The 24,779-nt window shown below is 45.2% G+C and overlaps 2 protein-coding genes across 3 annotated transcripts in view; one reads left to right on the top strand and one right to left on the bottom strand.

Moving 5' to 3' along the window:
- The window catches only part of AMFR (autocrine motility factor receptor), a 59,232-nt gene extending 40,054 nt beyond the window's left edge, over positions 1-19,178 (top strand). Inside the window, exons 11-15 of one of the 2 annotated variants that reach the window (XM_023209969.2) lie at positions 4,728-4,754; positions 11,666-11,800; positions 13,466-13,549; positions 16,528-16,712; positions 17,580-19,178. In XM_023209969.2, the coding sequence (XP_023065737.1) occupies positions 4,728-4,754; positions 11,666-11,800; positions 13,466-13,549; positions 16,528-16,712; positions 17,580-17,727 (579 nt within the window). In that variant the 3' untranslated portion in view covers positions 17,728-19,178. The remainder of the gene's footprint in view (positions 1-4,727; positions 4,755-11,665; positions 11,801-13,465; positions 13,550-16,527; positions 16,713-17,579) is intronic. The other variant, XM_023209970.2, reaches the window with a different exon arrangement.
- A 3,774-nt stretch (positions 19,179-22,952) lies between these two features.
- The window catches only part of GNAO1 (G protein subunit alpha o1), a 166,847-nt gene continuing 165,020 nt past the window's right edge, over positions 22,953-24,779 (bottom strand). The window contains exon 9 of the mRNA XM_023209968.2: positions 22,953-24,286. The gene's annotated coding sequence lies outside the window, so the exon portion shown is untranslated. The remainder of the gene's footprint in view (positions 24,287-24,779) is intronic.

The raw sequence follows: 24,779 nt of genomic DNA, 5'->3' as shown, positions 1-24,779 counted from the left end.
ACCTAGATGTGAGACATGGATTCAAAGGAGATCATTTTGGAGCTTTAAGGTCTGACTGCTGTACCTTATTTCGGACTTGCATGTGGCCTGTAGCCCTTTTGTTTTGGCCAATTTCTCCCATTTGGAATGGCTGTATTTACCCAATGCGTATATCCCTATTGTATCTAGGAAGTAGCTAACTTGCTGTTGATTTTACAGACTCATAGACAGAAGGGACTTGCCTTATCTCAGATGAGATGTTGGACTGTGGACTTCTGAATTAATGCTGAAATAAGTTAACACTTTGGGGGACTGTTGGGAAGGTGTGATTGGTTTTGAAATGTAAGGACATGAGATTTGGGAGGGGCCGGGGTGGGATGATATGGTTTGACTGTGTCCCCACCCCGGTCTCACCTTGAATTCCCATGTTTTGTGGAAGGGACCTGGTAGGAGGTAGTTGAATCATGGGGGCAGGTCTTTCTCCTGCTGTTCTCATGATAGTGAATAAGTCTCACAAGATACGATCGTTTTAAAAAGAGGAGTTCACCTGCACAGGCTCTCTCTCTTTGCCTGCCACCATCCATGTAAGATGTGACTTGCTCCTCCTTGCCTTCTGCCATGATCCTGAGGCCTCCCAGCCATGTGGAACTGTAAGTTGATTAAACCTCTTTTTTTGTAAATTGCCAGTCTCGGGTATGTCTTTATCAGCAGTGTGAAAATGGACTAATACAAATGCTAAACAGCATGATTGCTAGATCAAATGGTAAAATGGTTTAGTTTTCTTAGAAGCTGCCAAATTGCCCTCCAGAGTGGCTGTATCATCTTGCGTTCTCACCAGCAGTGAATGAGAGTTCCCGTTACTCTACATCCTCCAGCATTTGGTGTTGTCAGTGTTCCAGATTTTGGCTATTCTAATATATATGTAGTGGTGTCTTGTTTTAATTTGCATTTATCTAATGACATATGATGTGGAGCAACCTGTTATATTGTTATTTGCCATTTGTATATCTATCTTTGGTGAAGTATCTTTTAAGGTCTTATACCCATTTTTTTGACGAGGTGGTTTGTTTTTTTATTGTTGAGCTTTAAAAATTCTTTGTATATTTTGGATAGCAGTCCTTTATCAGATGTGTCTTTTACAAGTATTTTCTCCCAGTCTGTGGCTTGTCATCTTATTTTTGACACTGTCTTTTGCAGAACTTTTTACTTTTAATGAAGTCCAGCTTATCAATTATTTTCTTTCATGAATCGTGCCTTTGGTGGTGTATCTAAAAAGTCATTGCCATACCCTAGGTTATTTATGTCTCTGTTATCTTCTAGGGGCATTATAGTTTTGCATTTTACATTTAGGCCTGTGATCCATTTTGAGTTATTGTGAAGAGTATAAGCGCTGTGTTTAGATTATATTTTTGCATGTGAATGGCCAGTTATAGCACCATTTGTTGAAAAGGGTATCTTTTCTCTGTTGTATTGCCTTTGCTCTTCTGTTGAAAATCAGCTAACTATGTGGGTTTAGTTCTGGGCTCTCATTCTGTTCCATTGATCTGTTTGTTCTTTTGCCAATACCACATAGTCTTGATTGCTGTAGCTTTGTAACAGGTCTTTTAGACAGGCAGTGTCATATCCTCCAACTTTGTTCTTCTTCAATATTGTATTGGCTATCCTGAGTCTTTTGTCTCTTCATATAACCTTTAGAATCATTTTGTCAATATCCACAAAATAACTTGCTGGAATATTGATTGGGATTGCATTGAATCTGTACGTCAAGTTGGGAGGAATGGATGTCTTGACAATATTTAGTCTTTCTGTCCATGAGCATGGACTGTCTCTCCATTTATTTCATTCTTCTTTGTTATCATTTATCAAGATTTTGTAATTTTCCTCATATAGATCTTTTACGTATTTTGTCCTAAATATTTTGTTTTGTGGGGATTAATATAAAGCATACTGCGTTTTTAATTTCAAATTCCACTTGCTCGTTTCTGTATATAGGAAAGCAATTGACTGTAGTATTGTTAACCTTGTATCTCACAACTTTGCTGTAATTGCTTGTTAGTTCCAAGAGTATTTTTATCAGTTCTTCCAGATTTTCTACATAGACGAGCATGTCACCTGAAGAGTTTTATTTCTTCCTTCCCAATCTGTTTACCTTTTCTTGTCTTATTGTATTAGCTTGGACTTCCAGGATGACATTGGAAAGCAGTGGTTAGATGGGACATCTTTGTCTTGTTCCTGATCTTAATGTGAAAGCTTTGAGTTTCTCACCATTAAGCATGATGTTAGTGGTAGGGTTTTTGTAGATATTCTTTATCACAGTGACAAAGTTCCCCTCTATTCCTATTTTACTGAGAGGTTTTATCATGAATGGGTGTTGGATTTTGTCGAGTGATTTTTCTGCATCTATTGATAAGGTCATGTTACTTTTCTTTTTTAGCCTGTTGGTAATATTGAATTATATTAATTTATTTTCAAATGTTGAACCAGCCTTACGTACCTGGGATAAATAACACTTGGATGTAGTGTATAATTATTTTTATACATTGTTGGATTTGCTAATATTTTACTGAGGATTTTTACTTATGTGTTTATGACAGATATTGGTCTGTAGTTTTCTTGTAATCTTTCTCTGGTTTTAGTATTAATGCTGACCTTATAGTATGAGTTAGGAAGTATCCCTTCTGCTTCTATCCTCTGAAAGAGATTGTAGAGAATTGTTATAATTTCTTCCTTAAATGTTTGGTAGAGTTCACTAGCAAACTCATCTGGGCTGATGCCTTCTGCTGTGGAAGATTATTAATTATGTATACAATTTCACATTGTTTGTTCTTGCATAAGTTTTGGCAATTCTAATTATAAAAAGTGATCTGTATAATATTTCTTGTATTAGTAATTTAGGTCCTTTCTCTTTTTTTCTGAGTTAGTTTGGCTTAGAGGCTTATCAGTTTTATTGATCTTTTCAAAGGACCAGCTTTTGGTTTCATTGATTTTTCTCTATTGATTCCTTATTTTCAATTTCATTGACTTCTGCTCTCATTTTTATTTGTTCTGCTTACTTTGGATTTAATTTATTCTTCTATTTCTAATTTTCTAAGATGGAAACTTGTTTATGTCTTCTTTTCTAATATATACATTCAGTGCTATACATTTTCCTCCAAGCACTGCTTTCACTACATCTCACAGTTTTGATAAATTGTTTTCATTTTCATTTAATTCAAAATATTTTAAAATTTACCCGGAGATATCTTCTTTGGTCTTTGTGTTATTTAGAAGTATGTTGTTTAATCTTCATGTATTTTGGGATTTTCCAGTTTTCTTACTGTTAATGATTTCTGCTCTAAGAGCAGACATTGTGTAATTTATTTTCTTTTAAATTTATTAAGATGTGTTTTATGGCCTAGCTTGTGGTCTGTCTTGAATGTTCTATGTGAGCTTGAGAATAATGTGTATTCTGCTGTTGTTGGATGAAGTAGTCTACAGATGTTGATTGTATACAGTTGATTGATGGTGGTACTGAGTTCAGCTATGTTCTTACTGATTTTCTGCCCGCTTGAGTGTTCATTTGTGATAGGTGTTGTAGTCTCCAAATCTATTTGTTTCTCTTTGTGCTTCTTTTAATTTTTGTTTCAGTTTGTCTGATGCTTTGTTGTTAGGTGTATATACTTTATTAATTAATTTAATTTAATTAAGTAATTTATTTTTTGGAGACAGAGCCGCACTTGGTTGCCCAAGCTGGAGTGCAGTGGCCCGATCTCGGCTCACCGCAACCTCTGCCTCCTGGGCTCAAGCGATTCTTCTGCCTTGGCCTCCTGAGTAGCTGAGATTACAGGCATGTGTCACCACACCCGACTAATTTTTGTATTTTTAGTAGAGACGGGTTTCACCATGTTAGCCAGGCTGGTCTCAAACTCTTGACCTCAAGTGATCTGCCTTCCTCGACCTCCCAGAGTACTGGGATTACAGGCGTGAGCCACTGTGCCCAGCAGGTATATATACTTTAACGATGCCATGTCTTCTTGGAGAATTGACCCCATGATCATTTTGTAATGCTGTTCTTCATCCCTGATAACTTCGCTTGCTTTGATGTTTGCTCTGTGAAAGTAATATAGCTGCTCCTGGTTTCTTTTGGTTAGTGTTGGTGTGGTATATTTTTCTTAATCCATTTTCTTTTACTCTGTATGTGTCTTTGTTTTAAAGTGGGTTTCTTGTAAACAACATTCAGTTAGGTCTTGGTTTTTTTTTATTTACTCTGACAACCTCTGTTACTTGGTACATTTAAGCCATTGATGTTCAAAGTGATTATTAATGTATTTGGATTAATAACTACAATTTTGTTAATGTTTTCTATTTGTTGCCCTTGCTTTTTGTTCCTATTTTTGTCTTCCACTCTTTCTCTGCCTCTTGTGGTTTTAATTGAACATTTTATAGAATTCCATTTCTCTCCTTTCTTAGCATATTCGTATACTTCTTTTTACTTGTTTTAATGCAAGGTTGTCCAATCTTTTGGCTTCCCTGGGCCACGTTGGAAGAATAATTGTCTTGGGCCACACATAAAATACACTAACACTAATGATAGCTAATGAGCTAAAAAAAAAAAAAAAATTAAAAATATCTCATAATGTTTTAAGAAAGTTTATAAATTTGTATTGGGCTGCATTCAAAACTGTGTGGGCCATGGGTTGGACAAGCTTGTTTTAATGGTTGCTCTACAGTTTGTAATATACATTTGCAACTAATTTGTTTACTTTCAGATAACACTGTACCACTGCATGGGAAATGTGAGTACCTTTTGATAACAAAACAATCCTAATTCCTCGCTCCTGTCCCTTGTATCATTGTTGTCATTCATTTCACCTGTATGTGAGTACATAAGCACACACACGCACAAGCACACATAAACTGAATGTGCTGTTGCTGTTATTTTGAACCGATTGTTCTGTTAGATTAAGGAACAGTTTTTGTTTATCTTTATTTATACCTTCTTTGATGCTCTTCGTTTCTTTATGTGGAGCTGAGCTTTCTGACCTTTATCGATTTCTTTCTGTCTCAACAATTTTTTATTTTTAACATTTTTTGTAAGGCAGGTCTCACAGCAACGTATTCCCTCAACTTTGGTTTGTCTGAGACAGTCTTTGTTTCTGCATCACTTTGGAAGGATAATTTTGTGGGGTATAGAATTCTCTGTTGGTGAGTCTTTTCTTAACACTTTAAATATTTCCCTTCACTGTCTTCTTGCTTGTGGGGTTTCTGAGGAGCTGTCGATGTCATTCCTGTCTTTGCTCCTCTAGAGGTAAGGTGGTTTTCCCTCTGGCCTCTTTCAGGATGTTTTTCTTAATCTTTGATTCTCTATAATTTGGATTTTATATCCTTGGTGTCCTTTTTTTTTTTTTAGCATTTGTCCTGCTTGGCACTCTGTAAGATTGCTGGATCTGTGGTTTGGTGTCTGACATTAATTTGGGAACGTTCTCAACCATTATCGTTTCAAATGTTTCTTGTGTTCCTTTCTCTTTTCCTTCTGCGATTCACATTAAGCGCGTTTACACCTTTTGTAGTTGCCCCACAGTCCCTGAATTTTCTGCTCTGTTATTTTCAGTTTTTATTCTCTCTGCTTTTCCATTTTTTTGAGATGGAGTCTTACTCTGTCACCCAGGCTAGAGTGCAGTGGTACGATCTCTGCTCACTGCAACCTCCACCTCCCAAGTTCAAGCAGTTCTTCTGCCTCACCCTCCCCAGTAGCTGGGACTACTGGCATGCACCACTATGCCTAGCTAAATTTTTGTGTTTTTAGTAGAGGTGGGGTTTCACCATGTTGCCCAGGCTGGTCTTGAACTCCTGACCGCAATTGAGCCATCTGCCTTGGCCTCCCAAAATGCTGGGATTACAGGTGTGAGCCACTGCACCTGGCCTGCCATTTTCAAAGTGTGTATCTCAGGCTCAGAGATTCTTCCCTCAACTGGGTCCATCTATTAATAAGCCTGCCACGGGAATTCTTCACTCGTGTTGGTGTTTCTGGTCTCTGGCACTTCTCTTTGGTTCTTTCTTAGGATTTCCATCTGCCTACTTATGCTGCCCGTCTGTTCCTGCATGCTGTCCACTTTATCCATTAGTGCTCTTTGCATATTAATCATAGTTTTAAATTCCCAGTCTGTTAATTTCAGCATCTCTGCTCTGTGTGGCTCTGATGCTTGCTTTGCCTCTTCAAATTGTGTTTTTTGCATTTTAGTATACCGTATAATTTTTTCATGATAGTTGAACATGATGTACTGTGTAAAAGGGACTGTGGTGAACAGGCCTGTTGTGATGTAGGTGTCGGGGTGGGAAAGAAGTATTCTGTAGTCCTGGGATTAGGGCTCCATCCTTTAGTGAGCCCGCGCTCTGGACTGTGAACTTCAACCTACTTCTCCGGTTTCCCTCCTCCTGTGGGACAGGATAGCTCGAGCGGACTGGAGTTCCCTCTGGTCGGTGCAGCTCTAATCAGACCCCAGCAGATGAGGTTCTGGTTGAGTAGTTTCTCCTGAGGGCAGACGTTGTTAGGAACAGAGTGTCCTGGCTGATTTCACTGAGGTGCTTTTTTCCTTCCCTGTGCTGGAAGCAGGAGGGGATGCTTGTAGGATCACTGTTGGCACTGAATCTCACAGTATTACAGGGGAGCTCCCTCAGCCTGAGTGCCCTGGAATTTTTACCTCTCAGAGTTGTTACACTGAGTCTGTAGCAATTTGTCAGTTACAAGTCAGGTTTACCTCCACGCTCCCCCCCCTTTTTTTTAAGACCGAGTCTCACTCTTTCGCAAGGTTGGAGGGCAGTGGCGGGATCTTGGCTCACTGCAACCTCTGCCTCCCAGGTTCAAGCAATTCCCCTGCCTTAGCCTCCCGAGTAGCTGGGACTACAGGCGTGCACCACCACACCTGGCTAATTTTCTGTATTTTAGTAGAGATGGAGGTTTCACCATGTTGGCCAGGATGGTCTCGAACTCCTGACCTCAAGTGATCCACCTGCCTTGGCCTCCCAAAGTGCTGGGATTACAGGCGTGAGCCACTGTGTCCGGCTGTTTATTTTTAAGGGTAGATTCAAAAGCACGTCTGGTATGTGCATAGGAATGATCACCAGAGGGGCAGAGATTGATGGGACAGAACAAGTAAAAGAATCAACTGAAAGAACAAGCTAGGCTAGGGTGGGGAGCTGAGCAGGAGAGAGGGTTGTGAGGAAGGATGGATATCTAGCTACAGGCATATTGAGATTTGGTTTAAAAAGAAGGCGTGGCTCACAGCCAAGGGGTGGAAGCAACTGAAATGTCTGCTGGAGATGGATGGATAAGGAAGATATGGCAAACCTGTGCAGTGGAATAGTACTCAGACTTCAAAAGGAAGGGAATCCTCTTGCATGCTGCAGCATGAATGAACCTGGAGGACATTATGCTGCATGAAATAAGTCTACCACAAAAAGACAAATACCACATAAAATGCTTACAGACAGAGAATGATGGCTGCAGGAGGGCTGGGGTGAGGTGAAATAGGAGTGTTTCCCTTAGATATAGTTTCAGTTTTGCAAGATAAAAAAGTTCAGATCTGTTGCACAGCTATGTGCCTGTGGTTAACACTGCCACACTATGTAGTCATCCCTTGATATCTGGGGATTGGTTCTAGGACCCCCTCCTTCAGATAGCAAAGTCCATGGATGCTCAAGTCTCTGATACAAGATGGGACACTTTAACCCTTAATAGTTTAAGGTAAAAAAAAAAAAAAAAAAAGGCGGGGGGAGAGGGATACTCTTTGCATATAACCTACATACATCTTCCATATATTTTGAATCATTTCTAGACTACTTCTAATACCTAATACAATGTAAATGCTGTGTAAATGGCTGTTACACACTGCATTGTTTAGGAAATAATGACAAGAAAGCCTGTGCATGTTCAGTACAGACCCAGCCATCCTCGGCCTAACTATACAGTACATGTCAGTAACAACGTAACACTTGATCCAGGGCTGGCTGAATCAGCCTGTGAAACTCACCTATATAGTGGTACTGAGGGCTCACTTACACTTGACAAATGGTTAAGATGGCAAATCTTATCTGTTTGGGGCCATAATAAAAGAAGAAGGAAGCATGACTTTCCTGGTTCCTCTTTCTCCTTAAACCTCAACTGGGCTGTCAGCAGAGAGTGAGGGTGACATCTTGGGGCGCATAGGTGGCCTAGGAGTTTGGTAGCCCAGTGCAGCTACTGCTGGGCTCATGGCAGGCATTGTGGGGGTTCTTTGGGGCCAGGCAGTTGTTGAAGCTCTGCAGCTGGACCACCCCACCCGCCTCCTTTACAAAGTCAGACTTCAAGGGTGTGCAACTCTCCTAGGAATCAGAATTCCATTCTTGGAGTTGTTTAGAATTCTCAGGCAGGCCCTGGCTGTTCTTCCTCCGGTTCTGTGATGGTTTGGAGTGGACTATTTTTGGTACAACTAATTTACTGGAACCATGCATTTTTTATTAAGATCTAATAATTAACTTACTAGATTTTCTGGTAGAAAAGCTTTGGTCTAGTAAAATGGATCTTAGGCATTTTTTATTTGGGAAATTAGGGAGAAGCTGTTTAAGAATAAAGAGAAATTTTATCTGATTTTAGAGGTTTTTATGGACTCTTGCCCAGTTAGGTTTGACCTGACCTGGGAAAATAATGATCAACTCATGTTTACATAAACAAGCCGACTGCAGGAACGAGGAGGCCCTGGGGGCCCTGGGCACTGCTTATCTTGCCAACATTCCACCCCCAGCAAGAGCTCTAAGCAGAGTTCGGTGCCGACCTTTTCCTTCAAGGTCCTGACATTGACATACTCCCTGCTTCTTCTACGGTCAGAGCAACGCGTTCCTAGGAGCTAATACCTCAGGGGGACTTTATTGTGCCTCTAAGGCGATTATTTTTTTCTTCCTGTTTTTTGTTTTAGTTATTAGAACTTTTCCAAAAATAAACCCTTGAATGTAAACATTTATAGAATTAATTTACATATGTGGAAAAAAAATCCAAAGCTGCTTGGATGAAAGTATGGATGGTGATGTGGCCACGCCTATGCCTGCTCTCTCTACACATACACCCACTCTAGAGCCCTACTTAAACTCTGAGATGTCTCCAGAGTACAGTTTGAAAACTACAGCTCCAGGGCAATATAAGGAATTTGCATTCTCTATATTTTTTTTTTTTAAATTGAGACATAATTGAAATAGAGTAAAAATTTACCCTTTTTAACATCCAGTTCAACACATGTGTATCTATCATCATAATCAAGATGTAGAACAGTTCGATCCTCACCCTCCAAAACTCCACAGTGTCCTTTTGAGAGGTGACAATGGCTAGCAGCCCTCACTCTTGGCGCCTCCTCGGCCTTGGCGTCCACTCTGGCGGCGCTTGAGTAGCCCTTCAGCACGCCACGGCACTGTGGGAGCCCCTCTCTGGGCTGGTCGAGGCCGGAGCCAGCTCCCTCTGCTTGCGGGGAGGTGTGGAGGGAGAGGTGCGCGCGGGAACTGGGGCTGCTCACGGTGCTCATGGGCCAGCGCGAGTTCCAGGTGGGCGTGGGCTCAGTGGGCCCCGCACTTGGAGTGGCCAGTCGGCGCCGCCGGCCCCTGGCAGTGAGGGGCTTAGCACCTGGGCCAGCAGCTGCTGAGAGTATTCTCCCCGGGCGTCAGCTGCCTCCCCGCAGGGCAGGACTCGGGACCTGCAGCCCGTCATGCCCGAACCCGACCCCCGACCCCGCGGTGGGCTCCCGCACTGCCGAGCCGCTCTCTGCTCCGCCCCACTCAGTCCCATCAACTGCCCAGGGGCTGAGGAGTGTAGGTGCATGGTGTGAGACTGGCAGGCAGCTCTGCCCACGGCCCCCCTGCTGGATCCACTAGGTGAAGCCAGCTAGGCTCCCGAGGCTAGTGGGGACTTGGAGAACTTCTGTGTCTAGCTAAGGGATCATAAACGCACCAATCAGCACTCTGTGTCTAGCTCAGGATTTGTAAATACACCAATCAACACTCTGTGTCTAGCTCAGGGTTTGTAAATACACAAATCAGCACTTAATGTCTGAAGGAACAAACACTGGACACACCATCTTTAAGAACTGTAACACTCACCGTGAGGGTCCGCAGCTTCATTCCTGAAGTCAGTGAGACCGAGAACCCACCAATTCCGGACACACTTTTGTAGTCACCACCTTCCCCTACCCTCAGCCCCTGGCAACCACTTCCTTCCCTGACCCTCAGCCCCTGGCAAGCACTTCCTTTCCTGACCCTCAGCCCCTGGCAACCACTTCCTTCCCAGACCCTCAGCCCCTGGCGACCTCTTACCAAGTTTCTTTCCCCATAATTTTACCTGTTTCCAGATGCCATATAAATGGAATCATACGCCTGGCTTTTGAGTCAGACCTCTTTCACCTAATATAATGTATTTGAATTTTATCCATGCTGTGTGTATCAGAAGTTTGTTCCCTTTAGGAATTATATCTTAAAGGAAAACACATTTTTATACCCAAGATATTTTGAGCTTTAAAATGAATACTTTTAAAACATTTATTTATTTGCTATATTTACAGGTTACAAGTGCAGGTTTCTTACATGCATGTATTGCACAGTGGTGAAGTCTGGGCTTGTAGTGTTACCGTCATCTGAAGAGAGAACATTGTACCCAATAGGTAGTTTTCCAACCCTCCCCGTTACCCCCCCCCACACTCCCACCTGTCATAGTGCAATGTCTGTTATTCCACTCTCGATGGCCATGCATACTCGTTGTTTAGCTCCCACTTATAAGAACATACGGTATTTGACTTTATGTTCGTGAGTTATTTCACTGAGAATAATGGCCTCCAGTTTCATCAATGTTGCAGCAAAAGATACGATTTTGTTTTTTTGTATGGCTGAGTAATATTCCATGGTATATATGTGCCTCATTTTCTTTATCAAATCCTGTGTTGAAGGATGCTTAGGTTGATTCTATATTTTTGCTACTGTGAATAGTGCTGCAATAAACATATGAGCACAGGTATCTTTTATATATAATGATTTCTTTTTTTTTTTTTTTTTTTTTGAGACGGAATTTCACTCTTTTTGCCCAGGCTGGAGTGTAATGGCACAATCTCGGCTCACCGCAACCTCCACCTCCTGGGTTCAAGCGATTCTCCTGCCTCAGCCTCCCAAGTAGCTGGGATTACAGGCATGCACCACCATGACTGGCTAATTTTGTATTTTTAATAGTTTAATAATTTCTCCATGTTGGTCAGGCTGGTCTTGAACTCCCGACCTCAGGTGATCCACCCGCCTCAGCCTCCCAAAGTGCTGGGATTACAGGAGTGAGCCAGCACGCCCAGCTATATATAATGATTTCTCTCCCTTTGGGTATATACTCAGTAGTGCGATTGCTCTTTCGAATGGTAGTTAAAATGAACACTTTTTTAAAACTAGAGTATTCTATCCGAGCGTCTCTTGGGATCCAGTTGGTTTTCTGTGTTCTTCTTATGTTGAAATTGATGCTGTCCACAGTTGCCTGTTTGGCTTCCTGGAAAAATACTAAAGAGACTACAGTGTGAAGGTAACCTACCAAATAAAGGTGGCTCCCTTACCTGTGTTTTCAGGGCATGATGCCACATTTACTGCCCAAAGCCTGCCAGACAGTGAGCAACTGTTGACAGTGAACGTTTCTGTGGACTCTGTATTTGTATTCCTGTAGGCTCATCAGATTCAAGAGATGTTTCCCCAGGTTCCATACCATCTCGTGCTGCAGGACCTCCAGCTGACACGCTCAGTTGAAATAACAACAGACAACATTTTAGAAGGACGGATTCAAGTACCTTTTCCTACACAGGTAAAACTGGGGTTTTAAAGCATGATAAATGGATTCTATCTTCACAAAGATTGAATATTGTAGGTTAACTGTTTTAGTTACTTAATAGCTGAATATCATTTATGACTTAATGAAGGGTTTCTATCAACTCTCTTAATTTTGCCTAATGAATAACTGAGAACAGACACACCAAAGATAAGGTGAATATTTGAGTAGCTTGTTATTCAAATATACACTCCAAACCAGCCTGCCCTTGCCAGTCTAGGAAGTCATAGTGTTGTTTCCTATTGGACAAGGATTGGCAACATTTTTTTCTTTAAAACAGATAATAAATATTTTAGGCATTTCAGGCCACACAATCTTTGTTGCTTCTCAACTCTGCTGTCATAGTACTATACAGCAGCCATGGATAGTATTTAAGTAGATGAGCAAGACTGTGCTCATTTATAAGTAAGGAGAGTAGAGTAGTGAACTTGACCTTCAGGCTGTAGTTTGCCAACCCCCTGCTCTAGGAGCTGCGCCATTTGTCCCTAGTTGGCTTTGCACACTGGTTTGGTGTCCACTAGCTACCATTCATCTATCTGAGGTGGTATTTTTGATTTTTAAAAAGGTCAGATCTCTACTTTGATGAGCATAAGAAGTGTTAATATAGATGAGCCTTCTGGCAGGACCATGGAATTTGCATATGACCAGGGAATAATCTACTCCAAATTATTCAATTTTAATATGTAAAAATATGTGGAAATCTATTAATAAAATTCTAAAACCTGAGACTCTTTGAAGAGGAAACAGCATAGACTCAGTCACATGGGCTGAGATATTCGGTGTGGTTCCCAGTTCTCAGCTCTTTGACCTGGCTTTTGGCTGTGGATTTCCCCGAAAGTGGACCCTGGGACAAGGATTTGAATGCACATAGTTAGTTTGGGAAGTGGTCCCAGGGATCACAGGTTGTGTGTGGGGACGTGAGCTGGGGAGGGGAGGGTGGCCAGTGATGGGTTTGTTATCAAGCAGGTCACCGCTGTGGGAGCTGAGGCTCCTTCCCATTTGGGGCCTCTGGGACCCAGCGCAGAACATGTCCCTTGCAGGAGCTGAGGAGCTGGTGTCTTCACAGCTGAATTCTCTCCCTCGCTGGTCGAGGTCTGCCTCTGGGGGTGGCTGAACTACCTCATACAGCCACAGAAAGTCCTCAGGCAATGAAATACACACACTGGCCAGCCAGCACTGAGGTGGTGAGACCTTACTGGCCGGTCCCCAGAGTGTCTGCAGCATTGTGTGAGATCTTTAACTGGCTAGAAGGACAGTAACAGCAGCACCTGTTTCATAGGATGTAAAGATAGATGAGACAGTCATGTCCCAGTTTTCCTTGGTGCCATGCTGAAGTTACGTGTTCAGTCTGTGTTCTCTGCTGTTATCATTGTTTTTGTTGTCTAATTACTGTTTTTCAAAAGCAAACTAAATGTGGGGCCAGTTGCTGACTCTAAGACTTGGAACTCTAGGTTAGGCCCCAGGCTCCTTTGTCTTGCTTTTAATCTTTATGGCATTTTAATTTCTGTGGTGCTGTAGACTTCCTTAGAGTTACAGCCTGCGTTGGGTACCACAGCTCCCTCTGCACGCCAGGGTTTCCCTGAGTCTGTGATTTGATTTCTGAGTGACTCTGGATTGTTTGTGGTGCTGTTTTTCTTCCAGCGGTCAGATAGCATCAGACCTGCATTGAACAGTCCCGTGGAAAGGCCAAGCAGTGACCAGGAAGAGGGAGAAACTTCTGCTCAGGTAAGACCCGCACTCTAGTGAGAGAGTTCATGGAGCTGTGGAGGCGAAATGTGGTCCAGGCCCAGCAGTGGTTCTTCCTCAGTCCTGATGCTTGCAAGGCTTAGGGCAAGAGTACAAAAGAAGCTGTGCTGTATCCGCCCCAATAATGAAGGGTAGCCAGTCAGGCTGTGCCCGTGGTGTGGCCTGTGTTTCCACCCAGGGCTGGCAGTCACTCCCTGGGGATTGCCCTCATGCTGGAGGAGAAAGGGATTGTGTTCCCCTGGGCCAGCCCTGCCACCTTGAGCCTGAGTGAGAGCTGGTAGAAGGACAGAAAGAAGCTGGGCTCAGGACTTTGAGGGTGCCTGGACGCATCTAAACCCAGATGGGGATGGCCTAGGGCAAGCTCTCCAGGGAGCCGAGGCCATTGAGATACCCTCCCCGCCCCCACTCCCCGCCTCACTTGTCAAACTCAGGATTTCCAGATACTTCCATGCATTTTGCAAAACAGACTGCCTGAGGCTGGGTGGGGTGGGGGAAGCATGGCTTTCTTGAGAACCAGATCTGTCTATTGGCCCACTTTGGGTGCCTTGAGGTGGCCACCCTAACTCCAAGCAGCAGGGTCGAGGCACCACCTCCCCCCAACCCCCACCTGCGCCCTCCGCCCTACGTCTGTGGTCCCGGATCCCACCCCTCTTCTGTGATTCCCGTTTGCTTCCTCAGTTACCATACTAGTAGTCAGAGCACTTTCTTATGCGACCACAAATAAAAACTGAACAACCCCGCCTTGGCCTTTCTGTGTTGGTGCCGTGCAGGGCTCTCCTGCACACTGGCTTGGGTCTGGGGTGGTAGCGCCTTCCTTACTGGGGTGCGCAAGGTCTCCTCTAGAAGCACTGGTGAGTGACACAAGCTTTCACCTCTTGTGTTTTTCTCTGCAAATAGGAAACAGTAAACACTACGAGGCCAGTAAACACTACTGGCTTAAGATTTTCATATCCACATCTGTAATTGGATTATGCATCATTTGTGAAATGGTGCATGGCTTCTAAGGAAGGGGTCCATGTGTACGTTTCCAGTTTTTGGATAGCTGGCGAAGCTGAAATATGGATGCTAGGTGGGCTTGCGGGCATCTGTGGGTACAGCACATTCAGTCCCTGTCTTGATTTTCCACCTCTGCTTCTAGAGTTAGCATGAAGATTTCTGGGTTTTATATATATATATATATAAAATAGAGGAAAGTATGTGTTTCACAAGAAACCTTGCTGTGCAACATTTTTGGTCATTTGTGAAGAAAAAGTCCTTGAGTAACAGTTAACAGAAACCTCACTGTAGCCAAGTAAGCCCTTCCACTCTCCCTCTGTTCTAATCTCTGCCCTGCCCCGCTCAGGCTGGTCTTGGTCAGGCAGCTGCACAGAGCGGGGGCCGCAGTGGGCGGCTCTTGTCTTTCTGACATCTCCTCGCCTCCTCACTCACCGTTCTTTCTAACCTGCTCTAGGGTCAGGCTTAGAGGAGAGGGATAGGACAGGACAGTGAGACCCCAGCGTGTGTGTGTGTGTGTGTGTGTGTGTGTGTGTGTACGTGTTCTGCCAGCTATCCCCCTGTCCCTATCTGGGCCCAGAAACTCCTCCTCTGACCCTGGGCTGGCTACTGATGACCACTTCCACCCTCAGGGGGGTCCCATTACCTCTCCAAGTGGTCCTTTGGGCAGAGTTGTTTTCAACAACCTTAGGTTGGTTCCCTTGTGTAGGAGGCCTTTCCAAGCTCCAGAGCACACACAGTGTTGTCTGGAGTCAGTGGAAGGCAAGCGTGCTCCCGTCACAGCTCCCCCCCTGCTGTTTTTTATTGACTTCTGCCAGTTTCTTTCTGTGGATTTGTCAAGAGTGTGCAGCCACCAGTTCCCCCGTCCTTTGACTCTAGGGGATACGAGTGGTTCTCTTGAAGTTCACTCTCAAGCTTAGCTGAAGGCAGGAAAAAATGAGGGTAGGTCCAGCAGGGGCTCTGAAGTAAAACAGCCTGCCTCTCAGCTGCACCCACCTCCACTCTGTCACAGCCTAGAAGCGGGCGATGGGCTGACCCTGGCCGGCCCAGGTCTGCATCTGGGAGCATGAGCAGCGCAGATGGTCAGGCACCTGCTAGGACGCGGGGGGTGCCTGGGCATTGTTGTGGACTTTGGAGCTTCAACCAAAGCCAAGGAACCATATAATCCATCCTGTCTCTTTTCAAAAGATCCTTAGGGCTGGGCACAGTGGCTCACACCTGCAATCCCAGCACTTTGGGAGGCTGAGGCAGGTAGATTGCCTGAGCCCAGTACTTTGAGACCAGCCTGGGCAACAAAGCAAAACCCTGTCTCTACAAAAAGTACAAAAATTAGCCAGATGTGGTGGCATGAGCCTGTGGTCCCAGCTACTTGGGAGGATCACCTGAGCCTGGGGAGGTTGAGGCTGTGGTGAGCCGAGATTGTGCCACTGCACTCCAGCCTGGGTGACAGAGTGAGACCCTGTCTGTAAATAAATAAATAAATAGATGCTTAGCAGTTTTCCTTTTTCCCTCTGTTTTCAGAGTTAATTGAGGATATAAAATTTGTGCGGAAGATTTGATAAGACTGGTTTACATTTTTGAGCAATTAGTAGAAGTGAACAGAAAATTCCCAGGATGTAAACTCACAGTTGTCGTGTTGGTAGCATATTCTGAGAGTGCAGCTTGAAGGTGCTTACATTTTTCATGCTGGAAATCATTTACTTATCCCTCTGATACTGAACATTCTGTGTGAGTCAGGTCCTGTTCTTAGTACTACTCAAGCCATAGGAAGCAGGCCTGCCCTCAGGGAAGCTGGTACTCCATTACCTGTAGCTTGTGGTTCCTAGTTTCTACCTCCCTGCTTGGCAGCAGCCTTCTCTTTGCATCTAGAACTGCCTTGTCTAGGGTGTCCTGTAGGTGAGGAACCTGCTTAGGAGGGAGGCCTGTGCTCACAGCTGCCTCCTTGCTTCCTGCCCCTTGTCCAGACCGAGCGTGTGCCACTGGACCTCAGTCCTCGCTTGGAGGAGACGCTGGACTTTGGCGAGATGGAAGTGGAGCCCAGTGAGATGGAAGACTTTGAGGCTCGTGGGAGCCGCTTCTCCAAGTCTGCTGATGAGAGACAGCGCATGCTGGTGCAGCGTAAGGACGAGCTCCTTCAGCAAGCTCGCAAGTGAGTCACTTCTCCAGCCCCACTTGGCATAATCCAGGTCAAAAACCAGTGGCTGAAGGCCATTGTCAGGCGCCACGTCTTCTCTTTTTAAACAGATGCCAACAGTGAAAAGCCATTACATGCCAACCTAAAACTCAGATTTTAAGCCTGTCTTGAAAAATCCAGAGCATCTGGTAACACTGGCCCCTACTGGTCTACCTCTGATGCTGGTACTTTCAGTTATCTCCCGTGGACCCCTTTGGTCACGCTTGGCAAGAGAGCACTTGTGTGCCAACCTATTCTAAGCCCTTTATATGAATCATTTTCACAGCTCTAAGAGGGATCTCTGTTAACCCATTCGGCCGACATAGAGCTGAAGAAATGGAGGCTGGAGAGGTTAGCACTGGCCTGGCCCTGGCGTCTGCCTCCCAGGTGTCCTCCCTCTTGACCACGCTTTCAGCCGAGCGTTATGAACACACATGGCGCATCTGTGCGTCACACCCCCATGGTTGGTGGCAGCTGCGGCAGGTGTATCCTGTAGATAGAGGGGGTTTTGTTCCAGCTCTTGAGGACAGGGCCAGTACTGTGTTCATCGAGTGGGTTTGGGCCCCGGCAGACTCTGATTGTGGGGGTTCTGTGCTGTGTCTGTGGGTAGAGGGGACGGGCACGGAGAGACAGCACGGAACAGCACTGAAGGGTTCCTCCCTGGTGCAGAGAGAACCAGCGCCCATCTGTTGGGGGCTGGATGTCTTGGTCATGAGGTGGTGCTGAGTGACAGCTTCGTGAAAGTGCCTGGACATGGGGAGATGTGAAATCAGCCTTCTGGCTGTGTTCCACAGCTCCCCATCTCTCCCATGAGACAGAAAAAACTCTTCTGTTTTTTTCTAGACGTTTCTTGAACAAAAGTTCTGAAGATGATGCGGCCTCAGAGAGCTTCCTTCCCTCAGAAGGTGCGTCCTCTGACCCGGTGACCCTGCGTCGAAGGATGCTGGCTGCCGCCGCGGAACGGAGGCTTCAGAAGCAGCAGACCTCCTAGCGCTCCCTTGCCTTCCTCAGCTGCCTCCTGCGCCCTGTGCCCAACTGACCGGAGGAGGCCTGTCCCAGTTCTGCCTGCTGTGTGGAGAAGCGGGCTTGACTGCATTGCCGCTGTATAAAGCATGTGGTCTTATAGTGTTTGGACAGCTGACAAATTTAATCCTTCTTTGTAATACTTTCTATGTGACATTTCTCTTCCCCTTAGAAACACTGCAAATTTTAACTCTAGGCATGATCCCTTCTGGTGTTGACTGGACTGCTTGGGGTAGGGGATGATCAGGAGGAAGTGAGCAGTCGCCTGCCTGCAGCAGGCAACTTCAATTCCTGCCTCATGTGTACATCCCACAAATGCAGGTGTCCTGAGCGCCACATCCAGTGGGAAGAGTGTCGGGGAGATGCACAGTGTGAGCCCGCCCCCACATCATGGGGTAACATCTGTTATCAAACTGCTGTCCTTGTTGTGGAAGCACGTAGACTGTGCCAGAGGCCAGGCCCACGGGCTCAGGCACCCCTGAGCCAGCAGGGCATCTTGGAAAAATAACTCTTGGGTCAATACCTGGAGCAGAGGAGGGGAAAACCCAGGGCTGTAGGGTGTGACAAAATCACCCCTTTCTGTCCCACTATATCTGGGACTGACTTTCTGAGCCCCCAGTCCAAAGCCGGCTTGATTTCCGCGAACTCTGGTGCTCCTGCATCTCATGAGTGCTCCCCATGGGTTCCCTCCCCTCTCAGCATTTCCTTGTCCCCTCTGGACCTGTGGGAGTGGTTAAGCAGCAAGCTTTGGTTTATGGTTTTCATTCACTGGTCAAGTAAATTAGGCAATGCTAAAGCCTGTGGGTTTGGTCCTTGAACAAGATGTGGGCCTTGCAAGATGGGAGAGTAAACCTCGAAGGGCTTTGTTAAAGAAATAAAAGAGAACTTTTGTATCTTTCATCCTGGGAGCGCTGCGTTTTCCTAGCTGTGTTCTTCCTGGTTTAATTCAGCAGAAAAGGTAAGGTGTGAACCTACATGCCTTGGAGCAGGCCCAGGTCCCACATCTCTTCAAATTCTTCACATGTTTCACTTTAAGGATTTGAACCGTGCAGTCTTAGGTTGCAGACTTCAGTTTTATGCCCCACTGGATTACTTTTTTTTTTTTTTTCAAACTGTTGGAAAGCTTTGTTTTGTGGTAGTCCTTTTGGGAAGAATCCAGTATTATCTACAATTATTGGCAAAGTTTAAATGTATTTTACATAACTGAAAGTTTTTAGAATGTTGAAAAGTAATTGAAAAACGTGATAGGTAAATTTTTAGGCAAGGATAATTTATTTCAATAAATCTTTCAAAAGCCTTACCTTGAAATGCTGTTAGTAAATTTCTGTGATTTTTTTAAAAAAAATTTTGTTTTGCTGAGAGCATAGCTATTTGTTTTTATTGTAAAACAACAGTAATAATAATAAAAAGCAAACTCTACTGATGTGTGTGGCTGGAAGCTAAGGCATCTTTTTCCAGAGGTGCCAACGTTAAACCCTATTTTGATTTGGATTTTGTGTATACTATTTTGGTTGGAGGGTTTTTCCCATGTTTTTGAATTGGGAACTTTTATTTTTCCTAGTAGTATATGTGGAGAAGGCAGAACTGCATTTTTCTTCCCCTTGTATTTATATCATTTTTTTTTCAGGTAAGTGGGTAGCAAAAGATTATTTTACTCTCCTCGAATTACGTTATGCTTTACACATTGCACCCATTATAGGTGCCACTAATTCCACATATTCACATGTTTCTGATGTGTGAGAAGAGAAAATTATTTGGATCAATTTTAGAGGGTCTTGACACATTACGAAACAGCCAAACCACAGTGTTTAGAGCAGGGGCTTATTAAGTAGCTTAAAATGATCCAAGAAGTGAAGTCCTCAGTCCGCCCTCCATTTTATACCTGGATACTTGAGGATTTCACCACTTCCTGGGGGCATCCGGGACAGGTGCTGAGGGCAGTGGCAGTTATGCTGGAGGCTTCCCCTCCCAGGACCCCTTTTGCTGCCCTGGCTAACTGCAGGGTCAGGCAGATGGTCCTCACACCCAGCCCCTGGAGAAGCAGCATTCAGGTCGGGCTGTGGGTCCAGGTTTGTAAGCGCAGCAGCAGGAGCGTCCGGGTGCTCTGGCGGATGGTGGTTGAGCTGCCCCTGGCCTCTGTGGGCTCTTTTGGAATGAGGCTGTGTTGCCCTCTCCATTTTCTTAGTGGCCCTGTTTTGTTGACCTCCTGGGTTCTCCTCAGTTGTTGTTGTGTTTTGAATGTTGAGGCTTTTATGTACCATAGAGGATGGTGGACCATGTGGCTATTTTCCTTGTGTTGATGTGAATCCAAGTGCCCAGGTGGCCTCTTGGGCCTGATTTTCCACTTGGGCTGAGTAGACAGTGTGCCCTTTTATCTGTAGCCAGCCGACTTGATCCTGTCTGTGGTGACTTTCAGTCCTGCTGGAGCAGGACACACATGGAAAAGGAAACCACGACTTTGCCAGCCTCTGGCAGCCATCGCACACACAGGGTCAGGCTCTCACAGTGCGGGACAGAGCAGTCTCTGGGACCAAGGAGATCCAGTCACGAAATACAAGAGGGCAGAGTTGACTTGAGAGCAATCTGTCCACTTGCAACTCTTGGGGTTCTGGTTCTGTGGGGGAAAAACAGGTTTCTCCCCAAGAGGAGTCTGTGGTGCCTTTTCTGTTTTCCTTAAGAGCTCTGAGTCATTAGAGGTCCCCTCTAGATCTTTTCCTGTGGTACCCAAGATGGCCAAGAAGAAAGAGGAGGGAAGAGGGGAAGTAAGTGGGAGGAGGATTTTTAGGAAATGAAGTGCACAGAGGAAACAAGCACATCATTTTTTTTTTTTTTAAGAAAGGGGGGGTTCCAGTCAACTAGAAAAAAATTACCAAAAACAGGATCCCAAAAGAGAAAAAGCAAGAAGGCCTTACCAAGATAAACATATATCCTGAATATCAGCTTTTAATTAAGCTGACTTCTAACCGTAGAGCTCTTGAAATCCTTTCAAATCTCCTATTACCCGATTTTAGCTGCGACAAACAGCTGGTATTTCTGGGTTTTGAGTCTTAACCAAAGATACTCTCCCAGGTGGCAATGCCTTATCCACAAACATCAAAAGTCACAAAAATATCAAACCAAAAGGAACTAATTCTCTGGGAATGGAATTGGCTGTAGCAGTGAAAGGGCTTTTTTTTTTTTAAAAAAAATCTTGCAGGGCATCTGAAGCAGGCGGTTTCAGCCTTTAAAGGATTTTAACTGGTTTCAGATCTGATCTCAGCCGGAATGTTGCTCGGATCATTCTCTGGATGTTAGCATTCCAACATCACTGTCAGTTGTTAGTCCTGGTTTAGAAAAAAAAAAAAATGTGTTGGGTCTGCTTTTTATAATCTCAGTAGTTTTATTTGTGTTCATTTCCCCCCTTTAGAGAATTACTCTTTTAATCACCTGTCTTATTGCCCTAAGCAACTGCCAGCTAGGCAACAAAGGTGCATTTTGGAGCCCCGACTTCATTGGGTGGTCTAACTGGGCAAAGAGCGGTTCAGGAATCTGGCATCCCCCAGAGCCAGAAGAGGTTCACAGTGACTCTTCGACTTTCTCAGTAGAGTTTCAGGGCAGAGATCAAAGACCTGGAGGGATTCCACAGGTGGCGATGATGGATACCTTTTGTTTACCTCCTGAATAGAGGCAGTTTTCTCAGAATTTCTTTTAGAACGTTTTTAGGTGCCATTGGAAGTAAATCTCCTATTTGATTTGGTTCTAATTAGAACTAGCTTTTTCCAATTGTGTGCACAGATAAGCTGGGGGGAAAAAGGATCTTTAAAAATATATATAAGAGATAGGTTCTGCCCCCACTCTCCTTGTTCCAATTGAATTGGCCTTTTTGCTGCATCTTTTCCAAAAAATGCTATGACCTCCCTTCTAAGAAAAATGAGGCAAATAAACTTCTGTTGGTTTTATCCACAAAACTCATTTGAAAGTTGGGAAAGAACCCTACGAGAATATGGCTCAGTTTTTAGAGAAATTCAAATATGCCATATATAGAAAATGGCATGGTTTCCTTCAGCCTTCCATGTGGATCTTGGTTTGTTACAAAGTCAAACTGGGGCCTGGATTGCAAACCTTCCCCTCAATAGAGAGGGTAGGTCATGTGCCCCTCTCTGCAGATAACAAGTTGGGGTCTGGGGAACCGGGGGAAAAGCAGAAGAGGTTTAAGGGGTGCTTGTATTGGTTGGGTATTCGTAACAGTGCCTCTTGTTCTTCCATAGTCTCTGAAACCACATCCCCTGCCTCCACTCTGCTGGAACTTGCCCGAGAGAGGCCTTTCTGAGCCTCTAATTCCCATTTGTTGGGATTCAGAGAGGATTCCAGGTAACTGACCTTTTGGCAGCTCCCCCATCTCACTGAAGACGGCATGATACATGATGCTCTTGGCCGCTTGGCCAGTAAGTGGCACGTGGATATGATGCAAGGAGTTCAGTGGGTTGCTGTTGCCTCCAGGCCCTTGTTGCAACCCATTTGCTAATTATCACAGCAAAAGCGGGCCGATGTAGGAGATGGGTGAGACCTACAGTCTGGGGGAGGAACAAGGATCAGACTCTGCACGCCCCACCGCACTGCTGGGTTACCCTCTGCATGTTTGATCTGCAGGGGGCTTCCTGACATCCAGGTGCAGTCAGGGAGCAAATTGAAGGCAGCCTTCCTGATCAGGCTGGGCCCAAGCTCGTCCTGGGCATGTGAGTGGCTGGGAACTCTTGGGTGCAGATGGGCTCAGGCAATTGGCCTCATTCTTGGGACCACCCATCCTCCCACTGTGGGGGAACCGCTGGCTACAGAAGAAAGAGGATCCTGCATGATAGGAGAGGGGGTTCGCCTGCCCTCCTTGCATTTCTTCCTTCCTAATCCCCACTTCGACCTCATTTCTCGAAAGCAAGCAACCTGCTGAGGGTGAGGAGGGGCCAAGAGCCAGGAGGAGAGGACATCGCAGGTGAAAGTGGCAGCTCCCCTGCCCTCATTCCACTGGGCAGTGGTCGCGTCAACTGTGCTCTGAGCTGGGGCCCCAGTGACAGCCCTGGGGATGGGAAGGTCCTGTGTGGGACTCCTAACCGCCGGCCTGCCAGCGTGTGTGGCTGAGTCCCTCCTTCCCTCTCCTGCCGGAATGAAGCCCACCCCAAATAACCATTGTTGGAAGGCACAGGGTGAGACTCAGGCGTACAGACAAACATTCTCTTTTATTGAGCTACACAGGAATTTTCCATTAGTCAGAGAAGTAGACTGGCAGTGTGTAAGATATCACAGAAACCTCACCGATTGGGAATAGAAAGGCTTACAAAGACCCGTGGGCTTTTTTTTCTTTTTTCCTTTTTTTTTTTAAGTTTTTTTTTATTTTTATTTTTTGTGTGTTTTGTCTTTTTGCCTCCTCTTTATTTGAAATGGCTGTGACTGGTCTTCTTCAGCAAAGATTAAGTCTTAAAAGTGAAACCGTGAAGAGGTTTGGGGTTTGGATATTAGTCAAAGTAGAAATGACATAGGATTGGTTATGAAAACGGTGGCTTTAATGTAAACACTACATTCCATCTTTTTAAATTTTTTTGTTTTTTTTTTTTCCATCTTGTGGTATTTAAAAATTTTTTTTTGTTCGTTTTGTCTGCAGCACAAACATCCCCACATGAGAGAGCGGACACAGGGCACCGAAACAAAGGCAGAGGTGGGGAGGGGCGCACACACGAAGGCGGGTGTCAGCCGGGACCGGAAATCCAACACGGCAAAGGAAGAAAACCACAACCCGTTTCCCAAAGACTAGGAAAACTGATCTCGGATTGGGGGTGTGTATACATAGTACTCAGCAGGACCAAAAAAAAAAAAAAAAAAAAACCAAAAAAACCTCACAAAGGCTATCTGTAGAAAGGGGGTTGGTGGGCAGATTGTTTTCTATGGGGCTGGGTTTCCATATACGATGGGTGTTCTTTTTGGCAGCTACTGGCCAGTGAGAGCTGTGCTTTTTCTATACAAACCTGGAGTAAGCGTGTGGCGGGAGTGGCTTAGGGCCGCGGGGTGGCGTCTGTAGTGTCTGGGCGGCCGGCAGGCAGCAGGGTTTGCAGGGGCCTGTGGCCTTCTGGAAAGCCCGGCCTGAGCACACTCCTCGGAACGGTGCACCGCACCGGGACCCCAGGCGGCAGATGGGCCCTGCCCCCCAGCAGGAGCGCCAGGGCTGCGCTGCGAGGCGGGACCGGGGCCGGCGTGGGTGCAGACGGGTATGTTTGTTTTGCAAGAAAAAGAAAGAAATATGGATGAAATGGTGAGTTTTCCTTTTTTTTTTTAAGCTACAAAGCACATGAGAAATGTTCTTTTTTTCCTTTCAAATTCTAAATGTGAAGACTCAACTAAAACCGGATTCTACAGCATTCTACAGAAATACACAGCCGTCAGTCACTCTGGGGTCGTAGGTTAGACAGGGGCTTGATACAGAAAGGCTGTGTGTCTTACAAAGGCCAAAAGGTCATGCTACCAGGAGATCAACGTCAACAGCAAAGAGTCCATGAAGCAGTCTGTAGAGAGAGAGATAAGGGGTCCGGTCTGACCATTTTCTTTGATTTTAAAAAAGCAAGCAACCAACCAAAAAACCCTAGAACATTTTGACTAATGCTGGGGTGGGGTGAGATGGGGCAGCAGCACGAGGGGTCTGGAACCCCAATGAAGCCCATCCCCAGCGCCTGGGGAAGCCTGGCCCCCCTGGGACCCTGACTCAGGTCAGGCCCACAAGTCTGGCCCTCCCCAGGCCATGCCTGTTCCCCTCGCTCCCCGCCTTCCCATGTGCCCCCTTGGAGCAGGGCTGGCTTCAACTCTGCAGGTGAACGTGGGTCCCCTCCTGTCAGCTGCTTTTAGAAAGCACACCAAGTCTCCCCGTTCTCTGATTCTTGCCATCTTAACATGAATAAAGAAAACTCAGGAGACAGTGGATTGGTCGGAGCAATGATTCTTCTAAATTCCTGAAATTAACAACCACCACCACCCGAAAGAGAAGCATCCTTAAATTGTTCT

Source organism: Piliocolobus tephrosceles, chromosome 17, assembly GCF_002776525.5.
Source record: "Piliocolobus tephrosceles isolate RC106 chromosome 17, ASM277652v3, whole genome shotgun sequence".
NCBI classification, from domain to species: Eukaryota; Metazoa; Chordata; class Mammalia; order Primates; family Cercopithecidae; genus Piliocolobus; species Piliocolobus tephrosceles.
This window is presented reverse-complemented; position numbering and strand designations above follow the sequence as displayed.